This window comes from Mastomys coucha, unplaced genomic scaffold (genome assembly GCF_008632895.1).
Source record: "Mastomys coucha isolate ucsf_1 unplaced genomic scaffold, UCSF_Mcou_1 pScaffold6, whole genome shotgun sequence".
In the NCBI taxonomy this organism is placed as follows: domain Eukaryota; kingdom Metazoa; phylum Chordata; class Mammalia; order Rodentia; family Muridae; genus Mastomys; species Mastomys coucha.
Window position 1 is genome coordinate 98,960,109 of NW_022196912.1, and position 17,525 is coordinate 98,977,633.

Here is a 17,525-nt window from a genome sequence, read left to right on the forward strand (position 1 = left end):
AAAACAAAAAAAAAAAAACAAACAAAAAAAACATTGCTTTACAAATAAGTACCATGTTTTGCCTCTGGTGGGTTATGTAGTATGCTGAAGATCACTGAGAAGGTGTCAAGCCAGTGTTTAAACAAATCTGCCAGACTCCAAAACCTGTGGGTTTTTGTTGTTGTTGTTGTTGTTTTGTTTGTTGTTTGTTTGTTTTTTAAACCACAACAGGTCAGGTGGGTGGGAAGGGATGTCTAAAAGGGATGACAGGACAGACAGTGAAAAGTCCTCCCAAAGTCAGCTCAAACTCAGAGAGGGGAGGGGCAGGCAAAAGAAATGTGTGCTTGCCACTAGATACCCCTGCCACAATCCTGTCCTAGCACAGGGAGATGCACCCAGAGACTCTCATCTCTACCCACACAGCTCTTCCTGTCCCAAGATGCCCTTGTTTCCTCAGCCCCTACTCCCACCCCGAGCCCAGCATTACCAAAGTAAATCTCCTGCTCAAAGGCGTTGTCCGTAGAGTAAGCGTACTCTCCAGCTCTGCGGTTCACCTGCCGGAAGGGGCTCTTCGTTAGATGCAGGATGTTGCTTCTCTCTTCTCGGATTTCCTCGGCTGTCGTGTTGCCAGGCAGGACTTCAACTGTGTGTACTTGTGGGGAGTAACCAGGCAACCTTAGTAGAGGGGAGAGGAAGTGGGTAGAAGATGTTCCCCCTTAGGTCCATGGTTCACTGTAGCCCACTTAAGCTCTGCTCCTACATGGTAGCATCAGAAGAACTGTGCCTGATGACCAGCATTCTCTCTATGGTGCCTCTGGGACAGCCTGTCTCCTGCCACCTTGCTCCCCTCCACTGATGGAGCCATGCCTCTCGAAGCCACTAGGAGAGCAGTTGTGCTTCCTGCTCAACTCTTTCCATTTTCTTCTCCCTTTTCTATGTGTATGGGAAAATTGAGACAGGACCTTGCTGTGTAGCTCAGGTTAGCTTAGAATTTAGTATGTAGACCTGGCTGGCCTCAGAGTTGTGCTCTTGCTCTGTGTCTTTACCTCCCAAGTGCTGGGATTGCAGGCTTGTGCCACCATTTCCCAGTCTGCAGCTTGTTCTTCACACTGGTTCCCTTAGAATTCACATGGGGGTGGGGAAGGGAAACCGCCTTCTATGTTACCTCACTGAGTCTGTCTAGGAATGGATTGTCTAGTCACCAAGTGGACACATCTGTGCCACACCCACTTGTTTACTCCAGTAAAATCCACAATGTCAGGGGTAAAAGCCTGATTAAGGATAAGAGGTGTTATGACTTCAAAGGGAGTCTGTGCCTCCTGGATATTCAGACAGTCCTGGCATCTCCTAACTCAGACATGTTCCAGATTAGTCTTTCCAATCATCAACACGCCCTCTTATTTAGGCATAAAAGGTACCCCAAGTAATGATTTGTAAATGGCTAAACTTAAGATTAGGCATTGCCTCCTGGCCAGCACACCATTCCAACATATCCTAATTTAATTCTAAGCTGTCCTTAGCTTGGAATTTCTCTCAAGGAATCAGCCTTATCAGACAGGTTGTCCTCAGAGTTAGCAACAGAGGTCAAGCACATTTCTTAGGGCACAGAAGACAGAACTGTTTTACATACTAGAGAGTAATCCAGGCTTCCCTCACTTAAGGGCATTAGCAAGAACTGCTAGATTGGAACTTCCTGGTACTTGCCTCCAGCAGACCCAGAGAATTAGCATGGGAATACCAAAATAGCCCCAGCAGGGAGGGCACCACTGTTCTTCCACCCACTTCACACCTGGATACCTGATCTTACTGACCTTAATGTAACCATCCCTTGCCTACTTGATCCTATTGACCTTATTGTAACCCTTGCCCACTTATGTGACTTTTGTCATTCGCCCTGTTTTCTGTATACCATATAAGCCTGGTTTTCACTTTGTGCAGGGGCACTTGGGCACACTGACTTGAACTAGAACTTAGATGGACTAGGACTTAGATTCATGCAGTCTGCAGTTCTGCTCCTACATGGTAGCACCAGTCCAGAGGAGATGGCTGCTGCTTTAGACCCAGTGTGTTTCAGGTGGCCTCAGATGTACCTCAGACTGCTGAGCTACTAGATTTATCATTTCTCTCTTGTAATGACTGTAAAAACCTCATGCCATTTTTAAGAAATACATTCAGGTTCAGCACACCCTTGTGTCGACTCTGTCTGTCATTTGCCGAATTGTTGTCCACCTGACCAGAACTCTCATCCCGCAGAAAACGGGGTCCTCACAACGAACCTGGTCCATGGTACATCTGTCCTTTTGTATTCTATCCCCACCATTTGTCAGACTATCTGAAATAACACCAACCAAAAAAAAAAAAAAATCAACTCATATTTGCCCAATAAATAAATAACTACATTTGACTTCTTTTTAGTCTTCTTTTGGATGTCAGGGAGATTAGAATAGGTCCTGTTTTCACTCTAGCTGGGAACGAAGAGGGTTTAACCTGAGACGTGTGGGGCCATCTTCTGCTTCTGGATTGCTTGCTTCTCTGCCCCGAGTCTGGTTCGTGTGAGGTCAGTAAGTCTTATTCAAAGTGAGGCAGACCAAATAGTGCCACGAACCCTCTGCCCTCTTCACTGCTGACCTGGCTACATCTCCAGGAGTCCCAGTGAGATGGAACATCTGCCTGAGAGCTCAGTTCCTAGAAGCTAAGGACAGAGCCCTTTAAGACTGTGACTCTGAACAGGGTGTGATGTTTGTCCTATCTGGCAGCCTCTGAGACAACCTTGCTTAGCACAACTGAGAGGTGTTCCTGGTTTCTAGCAGGTGCAGACCAGAGATGCTGCTAACATCCCACACAGCCCCAGGGAGCAGCTTACACTACAGCAGTGTCTGGCTCAGAATGTCAGCAGTGGAGAGGCTTAAGACGCCTAACTTGGGATCTCAGAGAGCAGGTAGTGGTGGTGAAAAGGAGGTTGACAGGAAAGTGTATTCTGATGTGTGGACTGGGGTGTAGCCAGGGGTGGTGGGTCTTGCCCAGCAAATGCAAGGGGGTGGGTTTGATTGTAAGTACCAGGAAAACCTCAAAGATAGCAAATAAGAAGCCTGTGCGGAAGCCTTGAAGGGGAGCCTTAGACTTTGCCAGGCCTGCTTAAGGCCAGGCCAGCCTACCTGAAGTAAACCGGAAGCAGCAGCTCTGGCTTCTTTATTTCCTTTGGTGGCAGTGGGGCACTTTCCCCCATAAACTCTGCTGTCTCTTCTGCCTCCAGCTTTTTGAGGAGCTCCAAGTCACTGGGTGAAGTGAGCTCATCCCGAATGTGGCTCCAGTCGTACTGCTGGCGCAGAAAGGCCTGCCACTTGTTGGGCGATTGTCCGGGCCTCACTGGACGCTTGCTCTGGATCCATCGCGAGGTGCGCTTGTCCAGCTTCTCCAGCACGATGGCTTCCCAGCCTCGGGCTTCCTTCTCACCAGGTGGAAGCCAGGTTTCCCTTTCTTCCAGACTCTCATCTGGAGAGAGTGACAGGTCCAGGATATCTGGCTTTAAGTTGTGACGGCGGCCTTGTCCGGGAAATGCTTTCGGCTCCGGGCCTCGGGGCTTTGGTTTCTTTGGCTTTTTAGAACCCGGCTTTGGTTTCTTTGGCTGTTTAGAACCCTTAGAATACTTTGCAAAGTTAGTGAAGTCTTCCAGCCAGAAGGCTGAGGTGTGTGTCTTTGTAAAGCAAGTGGTGGCTTTTGGCAAGAGGACTGACGAATACAGAGCTCCTGCACACTCGGATTTTACAGTGTCGGCCGTCTTGGTCTGTGGAGGTGGCAGGATGGTTTCCCTGTTGTAGATGTGCTCAAAATTGTACTGGTAGAAAGGCATGCTGGGCAGTCCTCGCTGCCACCTCACGTCTTGAGAGAAGGAAAGATTGGCGGCTGCCCTTTTCAAATACTGGGTTTTGAGTTGCTCGCAGTGCCGTGGGCTGAAGGGGAAGACAGGTGGCACGCCGGAGACCGAAGCACACTCGGCCTTGTCCATGGGTTTTGAGTGGCGGAAGATCATGCCCCATCCCAGCCGAGGGGGCGGTGGCTCAAGGCAGTAAAAGGAGGAACCCTTTTTCTTTTTGGGCTTAGACATGTCTCCCTTCGAATATTTCTGTCCACACTTCTGGTTCACAAGCAGACCCCTGCAGGCATCCGAGAGAGGAAGAAAGAGTAAGTACTCTAGGCTAGGAGGAATTAATTCACTGGAAGCCCATAGTAGAGTAAGGAAATCCTAGGACTTTAGGGAGCAAAAAGAAGAAATAATGCAACATTCTACATATTTCTTGTATCAGTTCTCACATTTGTCTCCAAAGCTCAGACCCTCGGAGCCTCTTGTATGAGAGATTGTGGCTTTTCAACAGTACCCCACATTTCCATGTTTAAAAAAAATCCATCTCTCTGTTTAAACTGCCTGTAAGGAGCTAGGCACGGCAGGACACACCTGGTGTATTGTCCCAGCTACGAGGTCGTACAGGTAGGGTAGCAGGGTGAGCTCTGGAGTTCCAGGCTAGACCCTACTCTTCAGAAAGCAAGGGGTAAGGGATGACTCTATTGTGCTTTGGATCCACCCTCCCCCAGTTCTCTGAGCATCCCTTTTCCTTCCCACAGTACAGCTTGCTCTCATTCACTCTACATGAAATGGGTTTGTTTTTTTGTCCATATTTGACATAACTTGACCTACTCTTTTAGGGCCAGCTCAATACCAACCTGTCCCCAAACTCTTTCTTGACTTATTAAGTGGCATTTAATGTTTATGCCACCCTGGCCCTGGGCCAAGCAATGCTCCCATCATTCAGCACTGAGTCCTGCCACTCCTGGGGCAAGCACTTCTTTTTCCCTCTCACCAACTCCTGCCCATTGTGAACTGTCCCAGGTAGCCAGCAGGCCAGCAGACCCTTCCCTGGGCTCCATAGCTGTAGCACATGCTCTTCCCCAGGGTCTGACTTCTCACATTGTCTTCTAGGAATGAGACTTGACCTTGTGATATTTCTTTCTGTAAGGGTTATTGTCTCTAGAATATTTGCTTACAGGCCAGAATAGATAACTTCCTTCAAATTAAGTCACATAGGATTATTTTTATATCTCTCTGGGATTTTATTTTCATGAAAACATTAGTTTGTTTCATTTCTTCACAGTCACAAGGCCAACATTGGCCGCTAGGGCATTTGATATTTTAATAATCGGACTAGGAAAATTAGGGTAAAGGTAAAAGTTGGTCCCAGGGAGGTATTTTTCCTGACATGGTGCCCACTCTGGATAGTTGAAAATTAACTGACTGTGGAAATGATATTAGTGTTCTTCTAAAGTGAGTTATTCTTACAAAATATTTTACATTCTTACACATTAGTGTGGATTTTGCTCCTATGCCAGGAAGTATTTTGGCCCTGAGCATTTTATTTTTTTATTATAGCTATATAATTTATTTTATTGGGGAGGATCCATATGCCAAAGTACACTTGTGCAGGCTAAGCTGGGTAATGTGGGACACAAGGTTGTCCACCTTGGAGGCCAGCACCTGTACCCACTGAACTATCTCACTGAGCCCCTAAGCACCTTAAAGACAGGATGAGGACAGGTTCCCTCCCACCCATGTAGAGCTATTGAGGGTCCCCAGACATGCCCTTTGCCCTGTGCCATAAGGAATTTTTGTAATAATGTAATCACAAAAAAAATACCATGTTGTCTTCAGTTTTAATACATTCTCAAAGAACAGTTAATATCTGACGTGATGGCTGACTAGGAAGGAAGGGGCTCCATGATAGGTCCATTTTAAATGCTCCAGCCTTTATGTTCTGCCCCCACATCCCCATTCTGAGTGTGAGTGTGTGTGTGTGTGTGTGTGTGTGTGTGTGTGTGTGTGTATGTGTGTGTTTGGGTGTCTGTCTGTCTGTCTCCACTCCTTCCAACGTCCCACTCCTTCCATTATCCCTTTACTGGACAGAGAACTGATAAGCTGTGCTGTGTTGTGGCCTTGCAGCCCTTCCCCCTCACAGTGGTCCTGCCCAATGCTTGCTCCTTGGCACGTAGCCTAGGCCAGACTAAGTGATACAGTACGGAACTTCCTTCCATCCCCTGAAAACCTATAAAAGTAAGGAATTTCCTTTGTTCCTTGGGAGCTGAAGGCCTCTTCTTTCAGGTCTCCTATCAAGCTTATACTTGGCTGCTCTCTCTGAATGCTGTTCCACTTCATGAGGCAGCCTCTCCCTCCCTCCCTCTCCCTCTCCCTCTCCCTCTCCCTCTCTCTCTCTCTCTCTCTCTCTCTCTCTCTCTCTCTCTCTCTCTCTCTCTCTCACACACACACACACACACACATCTCCACTCTTCTCTGTTACAATGCTGGTCTTCTGCTCTTCACCTCAAGGCCATATCATCTCCATCCCTCTAACCCAAGTCACTCTCCGAATAAAGCTGATTCTGAAAGGCAATTGGTCTTCGCTTCTGTACAAGTTACTTTTCTATTGCTGTAACTATGGAAAACTTCTACAAGGAAACTTTTAATTGGGCTTATGGCTTCAGAGGGTTAACGGTCAGTAGTGGTAGGGATTACGGCAGCAAACAGCCGGCATGTTGGCTGGAGCAGCAGCTGAAAGCTCCCACCTCAAACCTTAAACGGAAAGTAAAAAGACACGCTGGGGACAGTGTGAGTCTTTTGAGCCCTCAAAGTCCAATTTCAGTGACACACCTCCTCCAACAAAGCCACGCCTTGTAATCCTTCCCAAACAGTTCCACCAACTGAGGACCAAGCCTTCCGCCATGTGAGTCCATGGTGGATACTCCCATTCAAACGACCACGGATTCCTTTCCCAAACAAACCTTCCACTCTAATCAGCCACTTTCTGTTTGTTATACCATGGAGCTGCACAAGGGGTTTAGTGCATCTCCTTTCCCTGTAAGGGGGGTTTCTGGTGAGCTCTGGAGAAAGTTGTAAGTTTACATCTGGGAAGGAAGGAAGGAAGAAAGGCCTTAAGCAGGTGTTAACTGTGTTGGAATCCCTGTTTCTCAGTGAGAGGCTTCAGCTAGACTACAGGATGAGGGCTCCTCTCTTCTTAGGTAGAATTTTTCCTGTTTTCCATGCTGTTTTGATTATAAGGGAAGCTTGGTTAATGGGAAAAGCAGAATCTGGGAATCCTAGGCACTTAACTGGACCCAATTTCCCCTCTATCTTTTCTACAAAATTTCCTTCCCTTCTCCCGTCTGAGCCTCCTCTCTCCAGTTCTGTGATTCACACAGTTCTGTAGCTGTCTCCAGCAAATACACTGGACAATGCTCTGTACAAAAAAATCCCTGGAAAGATGTCCCATGGTTCACCGAGCCTTCTACAAGGCTGGTTAACTGATTAGAACTTCAAAAAAGTGTGGAGAGTTTGGAATTTTGCAGGTCCCGAACCTAATTACAATTTACCTAGACATAGCAGGTGGTAGTAGCACACTCCTTTAATTCCAGCACTTGGGAGGCAGGTAGGCAGATCTCTGTGAGTTTGAGAGCAGCCTGGTCTTCAGAGCAAGTTCCAGGATAGCCAAGGCTACCCAAAGAAACCCTGTCTTGAAAAACAAACAAAGAAAGCAACAAAAACAATTTGCCTAGAGCCATCTTTAGCTGTCTAAATAGCCATTTCTTTCCTACCTTTATGTCTGATCTCACATCCTTGTGACTACTAGGTAAAACCTTGTAGAATTATTAATTTATCAGCCTACTAGCTTTCTCTAACCTAAAATCTAAGAGTGTCATCAGACAGCATCTGAGACCTGTGACAGAGCTGTGCCTGATTGGCTGTCATCCTCCTATCTTATGTTTCCACCAATGTACCTGAAACTTGTCTTGATTTATGATCTCTTATTTCCTACAAAAACCTTCGTGAAATTGCTATCTCATCGGAACAAGGCATTTCGAGAAGCCTACATCCCCAGGTTATGGTCACTAATATTTGATTCCAGAATAATCTACCTCTTTTATTCCTTGGCGAGACCCGCCTCTTTCACGATGTTAAACAGCTTGCTCTAATGCCTTCACCTTACAAACTCCAGACCCCAGCCACAGCCAGAAGAGACCCAAGTAAGATCACAGGTCTGGCATCTGTGTGGATGCTGAGTCTTGTACACAGCACCTGTCTTCACGGTTACCTCAGCCTGCCCTCTCCTCCTGCAGCTGATGCTGAGGAAGGCTTTCTTATCCCGCCAAAGCTGCAGTGGTTTGACATTACCTCCCAAGTGCCGTACTGTCCCACAGTACAGTCTTAAAGAGAAGCAAGGTTCTGCGTCGTCGTCGTAGTCAACATTCTGTAGTTACTTTAAGTTCCAAAGCTGCTGGTTGGTCACCGAGCAACCAAGCCAGTCTTCAGAACTCCGAGTCCCCTCACAGCAGCTGTTGGCTCTGGTGGGGTACCTTCAATTCCTTGTTAAACCTCCTTCTTTGTAAACTGAACTTTGAGAAATTGTTTCATATGTGTTGATTGGCAGCTCACTGGATTTCCTAGCCATTTGTTACAACAAACCCCTCTAGGTCTATACAGGTTCACAGACCCCATCCCCCACCCCGACTCCAGGGCCTCCTAACATCCTGCCAAGAAGTGCCAACTACAGAACACCTGGATAAGAAACTCTGCCATTTTCCAGATTACCAGTCAGGTGGTGAGTGATAAGATAGAGAGCTGTCTCCCAGGTCTGATCCATTCCCCTCTTACCTCCTTTGCTACCACCCCTACTCCAGTCCAACTGTGCCCCATTTCTTGGCTGGATGAGGGGGTAACGACACTGTGTTTTGCGTGGTTTCTGCTTACAAGTGCTTCCTTCAAATCTTATGCTTCAGATAGCTCAATTTTAAGCCTATGGAAATGCTGGTCTTCAGGCATCTGCTTGGAAAATTAATTTGTCCCAACCACAGGAAGAGTTCCAGGCCCAGCACTGTCTTATTGTCTCAGGGTGTGATGTCCATGTGTCACCGTCCTTTTTCTTCTTCAGTTGTACCTAAAGCTTTTAAAATTAGCAGCATCCATTTAGTACTTAGTGTTTTGTTAAATTATTTAATGAGACATGCTATAATATGACATTGCTGATGCTTAGATACACATTTTTAAAAATCAGTCCTTTTGAGTTAAGCTTTCAGAACAAAATAAATTAAAATTATTTTTCTCCTTTTAATTAATTAATTTAATTTATTATTATTACTTTTAATAATAATAATAACAAGGTCTGTCTAAGTTCTCCTGTCTGTCCTGGTGCTCACTATGGAGCCTAGCCTGACCTTGAGTCCAGGCTTGCATTGATTCTCCTGCCTCGGCTGGGACTACAGTTATGAGCCAGTGAGTGTGCCTGGCTTTATATTATAGCTGTAATATTTCATTTTAATCATACAGTCTGGCTGCTCAGCAGGTCACAGTAAACATGGTTTGTGACCTTGGGATGTTACAAGCACTGTTGCCACAACCCACGCTGGGGGGACGGCCTTTGACAGGCAGCCTTAGACCCGAAAGATAATCTGGAAAAGACCGAGCTCAGCTTCTGAGTGAGCACAGAACACAGGCAGAGAGCCCCACAGATGGAGATGCTGACGTGGAGGGATTCTTACGCCTATTTCAGGCGCACAGACGTGGAGGGATTCTCACGCACCGGGCATCCTATTTCAGGTGCACAGATGCCTTCCTGTGCTCCATTCACAGAGCCCAGGCTCCAGCACTGTGGGCTTAGGCTGAGACAGTATCACAGTGGCAAGAGCGGATGGCAGAGGAAGCTATTTGCCCAGCAGATCCAAGTAAGGACAGGTCCATTTCAGGTCTTGGTTTCAAAGGGCTCAGCCTGTGATTGTCTGTCTGCCTCTCTGGGCTGTAGGTGAGGCAGTAGGATACCACCGAGGAGAAACCTTTAATCTCTGGCTTTGTTTGCAACGTGAGCACCGGCCAGCACTCTGACCCTCAGATACTCACAGAAGAATGAGAAGGACATACTCTCAGAGAGGGAGGGGGGAGAGATGGGGAGGGACAGGGAGAGGGAGAGGGAGAGGGGGGAGGTTGCTGGGTGTTGGAGGGGAGATAGCTGAGTGTATTTTTAAAATTCTCTTCTCAATGTAGGACATCATTGCATGAGAGGCACCTAAAGAACTTAAAGGTACTTATGGAGTCCAGCATTTCCATTTATCTAGCTGTGTGTGCCTTAGCAAATCAGGCTCTCCGGTTCTTTATTTTTTCCTCAGTAGGGTTCTTATTAGGAGTAAGAATAAGCTATTATTATTATTTATTTTGTTTGGTTCCTGGGGCTGTATGCACAAAATAAGAATCCATAGTAGCAAAAACAGTTATTTCTGAGTTCCGTGACCAGTGCAGTGCAAGGTCATTTGAAGCTAAGTAAAGAGCTTTGCCTGGGCAAGTGCTTCAGGGTCCTAACCTGCTTTTCTATAACTGTGGTAAAACTCTGACCAAAAGCAGCTAGTGGGGGTCGGGGGGGAAGGCTTATTTGCCATTCACTTCTGGATTAAAGTCTGTCCCTGAGGAAAGTCAAACAGGAACTCAGGGGAACACTGACTTGCTTTCCTGCTGTCCACAGTCAGCTAGACAACTTGCTTGCTTGTTTGTTTGCTTGTTAACTTCCTTCTTTCCTCTCTCTCTCTCTCTCTCTCTCTCTCTCTCTCTCTCTCTCTCTGTTTCTCTCTCTCTCTCTCTCTCTTTCAATTTTACTGTTTGTGAATGGGTGTTTTGCTGGCACATGTATGTCTCCGATCCCCTGGAGCTGGACTTGCAGAGAGCTTTGAGCTCCCTTATGGTGGTGGGAAATGAGCTCAAGTCCTTCGGAAGAACAGCCTGTGCTTTTAACCCCTGAGCTAGCTCTCCAGCCCCAGCTTTCTAATAAAACCTAGATGACCTGCCCAGCATGGAACCTCCTGCAATGGGCTAGGCCCTCCCACACAAACTGTCAGTGACACATAAGCCAGTATGATACAGGCATTTCCTCAAGTGAAGTTCCCTGCCTGCTCCAAGGTGTTTCTAGTTTGGGTCAAGTAAACAAAAACTAACACAGTAGTCTTCTTAGGAGCAGAGACAAATGCAGCTTATATAGTTTCAGGTTTCTGTAAGAATAAAGATGTGCAATTATCCTTATTGTAAAGGTTCAAGGCCTTGGAAGAAAAAAAAATCAACCACTATTTGGAAACAATAGCTTATGAAACAGTTGGGAAATGTGTAACGTCCGGGATGAATAGGAAAAAGTGTTTGCCTAGAGTACCAAAGATCAGCTCAATGTAAAAAGGAATAACTATGACATCATTTGGCTATTTTTTACACGAGTATGGAATGCAGGTAAAGGGTCACACAGCCCATGAGACATTAAATCCACTGGACATGGGACTTACGCGTAAACTAAACACGTGCAGCACACAAAATATCATGATGCACGTTTTTGAAAGAACAGTTCTAAGATTAGTAACAAGTGGAGTCTATTACTCCACGACGCAATGAAACTCAATTGCAATCTCACATTCTTGACTCTGCAACATTACGAATTTGGCAACTGGAGGTGTCTCATTGGGTGAGAGAGGCTTTTAAGAGCGAGCCCTGGTCCAGCCCACTCTTCATGGGGTAAAGAGCACCTGAAAAACAGCATTAGCAAGAGGGTTCCGGATAAAACGGAGTCTTAAACGCACAGACGCTTTAGCCAAAGCCTCACTACTTTTGCTTTTGTAGCTTGCTTGGCACTCTGATCCTCCGGGCTCAGCAAGCGCACAGCTCAGCCTACAGCTCGGTCTAAGGACTGCAGGCAGGCAGCTGGCCACTAGAGGATCTCTAACTTTCTCTGCGGAACTGAGGGCTGAAGTCAAAGACCCAAAATGGTGGCCTCGTCTTTCACTGTCCTGAGAGCGAGCAGGTTGTGCCAATGGGGTTGGAAGAGCTGGGAGCGGCTGTCAGGACCTCCGCCGCTCAGCACCGGTGGCTGGACCACTTGGGCGCGGACAAATGCGACCCTGATCCTGGAGCCCGCGGGCCGCAGCTGCTGGGACGAGCCGCTGAGCATCGCCGTGCGCGGCCTGGCCCCCGAGCAGCCCGTCACCCTGCGCTCTGCCCTGCGCGACGAGAAGAGCGCACTCTTCCGAGCCCACGCGCGCTACCGCGCTGACGCCCACGGCAAGCTGGACCTGGCGCGCGCGCCCGCGCTGGGCGGCAGCTTCACGGGGCTCGAGCCCATGGGGCTGCTCTGGGCCATGGAGCCCGAACGGCCTTTCTGGCGCCTGGTCAAGCGCGACGTGCAGACGCCCTCCGTGGTGGAGCTGGAGGTGCTGGACGGACACGAGCCCGACAGCGGACGGCTGCTGGCCCGGGCGGTGCACGAGCGTCACTTCATGGCTGCCGGGGTGCGGCGCGTGCCTGTGCGCGAGGGCCGGGTGCGCGCCACGCTCTTCCTGCCCCCAGGTGAGCGCCCTCCACATTCCCTTTGCTCAAAGTTCCCCAGCGATTTTAAGTGAAGAAAAGGGTAGCTCCAAATGATCTAGGACGCAGTGGGAAGGAGGCAGGACTGGACAGGAAGAGGCCTGTTATGGTGATGCTATTTCCCTGAAGCTGGTCCTTCAGTTCCGCTGCTAAATTAAAATTAAATTAAGGAAAGAGGAGCTGGGCGGTGGTGGCACACACCTTTAATCCCAGCACTTGGGAGACAGAGGCAGGCGAGCTCTGAGTTCGAGGTCAGCCTGGTCTACAGAGTGAATTCCAGGACAGCCAGGGCTATACAGAGAAACCCTGTCTCAAAAAAAACCAAGGGGGAGGGGGAGGAGAGACTCCTCTTTATTACTATAAAGTCCACACTGTTACACTCACGGCCCCTAATTTTCTTTTAGAATGTCTTCTGTCGTTTCTTGTGGCAGTGTGGGAACTCAAACTAGGCAAGGACTCTACAACTAAGTTTCCAATATTTTAAATTTTCTTGTTTTTTTTTAGCTGCATGTGGAGGTTCCAGCAAATCAGGCAGGAGAATCAACAGGACTCTAAAGCAGTGATGGGGGAAAAAATCAACTTCCATGAGAGACCTTTAGTGCTCTGACAAGCTTCACACACTTGGGCTGGAGGGTGTGGCTCCGTTGGTAGCTTGCTTGCTTGGGATAGTACTAGGTGTCATCCCCAGCTCAGGATAAACCGGACAAGACCGGCACAGTCCTGCAGTCCCAGCAATCCCAGCATCTACTAGTCGAGGCGGGAGAACCGGAAGCTCTTGGCCATTGTTGGCTACACAGCAATACTGGGTCATACCAGGATATTTGACGGTCTGCCTCAAAACAACAACAACAACAAATGGCAAAGTAGGCAAAATCAACAAGATATTTAAATGGCAGTTATAAGTGGTTGAAGAGAGGTGCACACAAACCCAAGGTAATGATGACATGGCAAGGGCTTTCCATCATCGGACGCATCTGTCCCTGAGCAGGTGCCCGCCCAGTGCTTGCTGTGTTCTTGTTTAAATTGGTCATGTGGAAGACAAACCTCTTTTTTCTCTTCCCCCCCTTTTTTTTAACTAATTCTTTTTTTTTTTAAGATTTATTTTATTTATATAAGTACACTGTCACTGTCTTCAGACACACCAGAAGAGGGCATCAGATCCCATCACAAGTAGTTGTGAGCCACCATGTGGTTGGTGGGAACTGAGCCCAGGACCTCTGGAAGAACAGTCAGTGCTCTTAACCGCTAAGCCATGTCTCTAGCCCCGACAAGCCTCTTTATACAAATGGGAAAACATGTGTAGGGCATGAATTCATACAGAATAAACACACAGCCTTTTCTAGTCTATATGTATATATAAGTGAGTGCATATATACTCACATCTCTTTACTCAGCAGCATGCATTTCAGATGCATGGGGTTTTCTAGCCATGGAGCCATTCATTCGTCAGTTGAAGGACTCTGGTTCCTTTGCAGTCTGGAGATTATGCGTGAAGTTGTTGCAAATGCTTGCATAGAAGTTTGTGTGGGGTTGGGTGGTGGTGGCACGCACCTTTAATCCCAGCACTTGGGAGGCAGAGGCAGGCGGATTTCTGAGTTCGAGGCCAGCCTAGTCTACAGACTGAGTTCCAGGATAGCCAGGGGCTATACAGAGAAACCCTGTCTCAAAAAAAAAAAAAGAAAAAGAAAAAAAATAAATAAATAAAATAAAAATAAAAAAGTTCGTGTGTGAACAAAACTTTTCATTTCTTTTGGGTTACTAGGTGTGGGGTTACTGGATCATATGGTAAAGAGTAGGTTTGGTTTTTGTGAGCAAGGCCCCACTGCATTTTACCTCCCACTGCATCCTACAGGCCACATGCTTTTGCATTACACCAGCATCGTGTGATGGTTCTGCTTGCTGCACAGCTTCGGTGGCAGTTGACACTATCAGTTTTGGTTCAGAGAGGAGAGTGGTGTATGTGTAAATGTATGCTTGTGTGTGTGTGTTCACTTGTTTCTGGAATCAAATCTAGTATGCCGTACATGCTAGGCAGCACCCTACCCTAGCCCTTAGTGTATTTTTAATGTTAAAAGTAACATATTCTCTCTGTAAAAGTCTGCAGAGCTTTGATACTTACATATAGAGGGCAGTGTGGGTGGAGAGGAAACTGGACTCAACCCAGGCCACTCTGGATGCTGGAAGACAGGAGGACTTTTAGTATTTTTATGATCAGTCTAAAACATGCTCATCCTGAATTAGGCATCCTGAATGTTTTGTTTTGTTTTGTTTCTCCCCAGAACCTGGGCCCTTTCCTGGAATCATAGACCTTTTTGGAGTTGGAGGTGGCCTTCTGGAGTATCGGGCGAGTCTGCTGGCTGGAAAGGGCTTTGCTGTCATGGCTCTGGCTTATTATAACTACGATGACCTCCCCAAGAGCATGGAAACCATGCGCATAGAGTACTTTGAAGAAGCTGTGAACTACCTGCGCAGCCACCCCGAGGTGAGATCCCCTCGAGCTTTATTGGCCCCCTATCAGATCTGCTCATCATCATTCACAGAATGGGCCTGTCGTGGCAGCCCTGTCTGGGAGACAGTCTATGTGAACTGCCCTCTGTGCTTACTCGTTAGACATTTCTCTGTCATGCTGTGTGAGTACCTGTATTTCATGCTAGTTAGCATTTGGGATTCTGAGTTCTGGTATGTTGTAGTGTTTCATAAAGAACACCAGCATGAGCCGGGCAGTGGTGGCTCACGCCTTTAATCCCAGCACTTGGGAGGCAGAGGCAGGCGGATTTCTGAGTTTGAGACCAGCCTGGTCTACAGAGTGAGTTCCAGGACAGCCAGGATACACAGAGAAACCCTGTCTCGGGGAAAAAAAAAAAAAAAAAGAACACCAGCATGTTTGAGAACCAAGGTTTGATACAAGAAATAAAGGGAAAGAAAATAGTAGGGCCATTGGCCAGCCAATGCTCTTTCAAATGATGTGCCCATCTCAGCAGCTCTCTGTTGCCTGTGTCCCCATGTCCCCATGTCCCCTCGTCTCTATTGGAGCTGAGATGGAAGCACAGGGTGAACTGTGTAAGAGGGACTTGAGAATCAACAGCAGGAGACCAGGGTGCTCTGAGCTTTCTAGGTCCAGCATAGCACAGGCTGGGCTGGCAACCATTGCTTATTTTATAACTTTATAATCAGACGTTCATGTGGCTAGAAGCATTGGGACTCTTACAGAAGCGGAGCCAGCGCAGGATGCATCTAGAGAGAAGTCTGAGGTTTGATTTCGTCAATTTTCAAAAAAATATTAATACTGTGTATTTGTGTGCATGCACAAGAACATCTCTGCTCATGAGTATGTGGAGGTCTGAGGACAACTTTGTGGAGTCAATGCTCTCCTTCACCTTTATGTGTATTCCAAGAATCCCGCTGAGGTCCTCAGGCTTGTGCAGCAAATGCTCTACCCACTGAACCATCCCACCAACCTTCATTTTACCAACTTCCAGTTCTGTGACTTTGGGACCTCTGTTTCTTCCTTTAATAAACATGGTAACTGCCACATCAAATTATTCCTAGTACTTCAGTGGCAGAGTAAAGTTTGAAAGTTTCCAGGGTGTTGTTATAGAAAGAAACCACAAGAGAAGAAAAAAGACTATTGTAAAAGGTTAAGCAAACGGCCTTTTGCTTATAGCCCAGAGGACACTGGGACTCAGGATAGGAGCAGTCCTTGTGGACAGTGCCAGTCCAAACCACCCGGAAGGCGCTGAGCAGGAGGAATGGATGGAAGGAAAATACAACAAACATCTTCCTGGTTCTTTATAGGGAAACAGGGCAGAGAACTAAGTCGTAGTTAGCATGGCTGGGGGCTCAGGGCTGTGAGAAAATAGAAGAGCCCAGAGCAGGGAGGACCAGAGCAGGACCAGCAGAGAGAAGTTTACAGGAGAGGAGGCTGGAAGTAAGTGTGGGAGGCCATCCCTGGAGAAAGATAGTGGACAGCATCCCAGACACAACCAGAAGGTGGCCACTGAGATCATGTGGGAATCTGGGGAGCAAGACATTCCTGCTAGAGCTTCTGTTTTCTCACTGCAGTATGGAGATCTGAGTGGGAGGGGCTTGCATGGGAGGACCCAAGAGGCTGAGGAGGTAGGAGAGGATGTGTGTAGAGGGGTCCTTTGGAGAAGTGGAAAGCAAAACACCAGTGATGTGTGGCAGGATTGGGCTACATCAGTGCTCCTGTCCAATGAGAGATCAAGCAGCAGGAATATGTGTATTTCTCTTAGTTCTTGCTCAGGCCTGGAGAGAGTGGGCAGGTTATTTCACTAGGACTAGCCCTTTTCTGGGCTGATAGGACCAAGGGAAAGACGGTGATAAAGGAATGGAGACTGCTTTCAAGGGAGCACTATGCTGATGAAGCCCAGACTCTGAAGTGTAGGGGCTGGTAGGTGAGCATGGGCGATCTACAGTGAAGAAGAGACTGCTAGGTCCTCATCGAGGAAGAAAGGAGTGTTTCTAGACTAGCTAAGCGGGAGGGACTAAAGGTGGCAGCCAGAGGGCGCAATGCACAAAAGTGAGATTTTTGAGCCCAAAACAGTACATGCTAGGGATGAGAGATGTGGGTTATATAAGTGGGAATGGCTGGCTGCCATGGGTTAGAGTTAAATATCAGAGGAATCTTAAAAGTCTGTGTGCTAGACCATCATGTGGTGGTTGCAGTCACCAAGAATGATGAAAGAGAAGTTGTGAAAAGAAAGATATGGCTTAGTTGTAAATAAACGTCCCAGGTTGTAATGAAGAGACCGGGGGAGCCAGGTTGTAATGAAGAGACTGAGGGAGCCAGGTTGTAATGAAGAGCCCAGGGGAGCCATGTTGTAATGAAGAGACTGGGGGAGCCAGGTTGTAATGAAGAGACCAGGGGAGCCAGGTTGTAATGAAGAGCCCAGGGGAGCCCAGGTCTTTTTGCCTCCTTCGTCCTTGCTTTCTGGTTATCGTAGTGTTCCTGGACGGACTAAACCTCCATTTCTCATTTGTTTCTTTCTCAGGTAAAAGGACCAGGAATTGGGCTGCTCGGGTTTTCCAAAGGGGGTGAACTTGGCCTTGCTATGGCCTCCTTCCTGAAGGGCATCACGGCTGCCGTGATCATCAATGGCTCCGT

General features: G+C 47.5%; 2 protein-coding genes across 4 annotated transcripts in view; one reads left to right on the top strand and one right to left on the bottom strand.

Annotated features, from left to right (window-relative positions):
* The window catches only part of Heatr4 (HEAT repeat containing 4), a 37,782-nt gene extending 29,504 nt beyond the window's left edge, over window positions 1-8,278 (bottom strand). For 2 of the 3 annotated variants that reach the window (XM_031356647.1, XM_031356646.1), the window contains exons 1-3: window positions 7,393-7,505; window positions 3,135-4,133; window positions 467-654 (exon numbers count right to left, since the gene is read on the bottom strand). In XM_031356647.1, the coding sequence (XP_031212507.1) occupies window positions 467-654; window positions 3,135-4,133; window positions 7,393-7,400 (1,195 nt within the window). In that variant the 5' untranslated portion in view covers window positions 7,401-7,505. Of the gene's footprint in view, window positions 1-466; window positions 655-3,134; window positions 4,134-7,392; window positions 7,506-8,191 lie in introns of those variants that run through there. The other variant, XM_031356648.1, reaches the window with a different exon arrangement.
* Window positions 8,279-11,595: 3,317 nt separating this feature from the next.
* The window catches only part of LOC116081069 (acyl-coenzyme A thioesterase 2, mitochondrial-like), a 10,846-nt gene continuing 4,916 nt past the window's right edge, over window positions 11,596-17,525 (top strand). Inside the window, exons 1-3 of the mRNA XM_031357731.1 lie at window positions 11,596-12,382; window positions 14,680-14,882; window positions 17,413-17,523. Coding sequence (XP_031213591.1) covers window positions 11,803-12,382; window positions 14,680-14,882; window positions 17,413-17,523 — 894 coding nt within the window. The 5' untranslated portion in view covers window positions 11,596-11,802. The remainder of the gene's footprint in view (window positions 12,383-14,679; window positions 14,883-17,412; window positions 17,524-17,525) is intronic.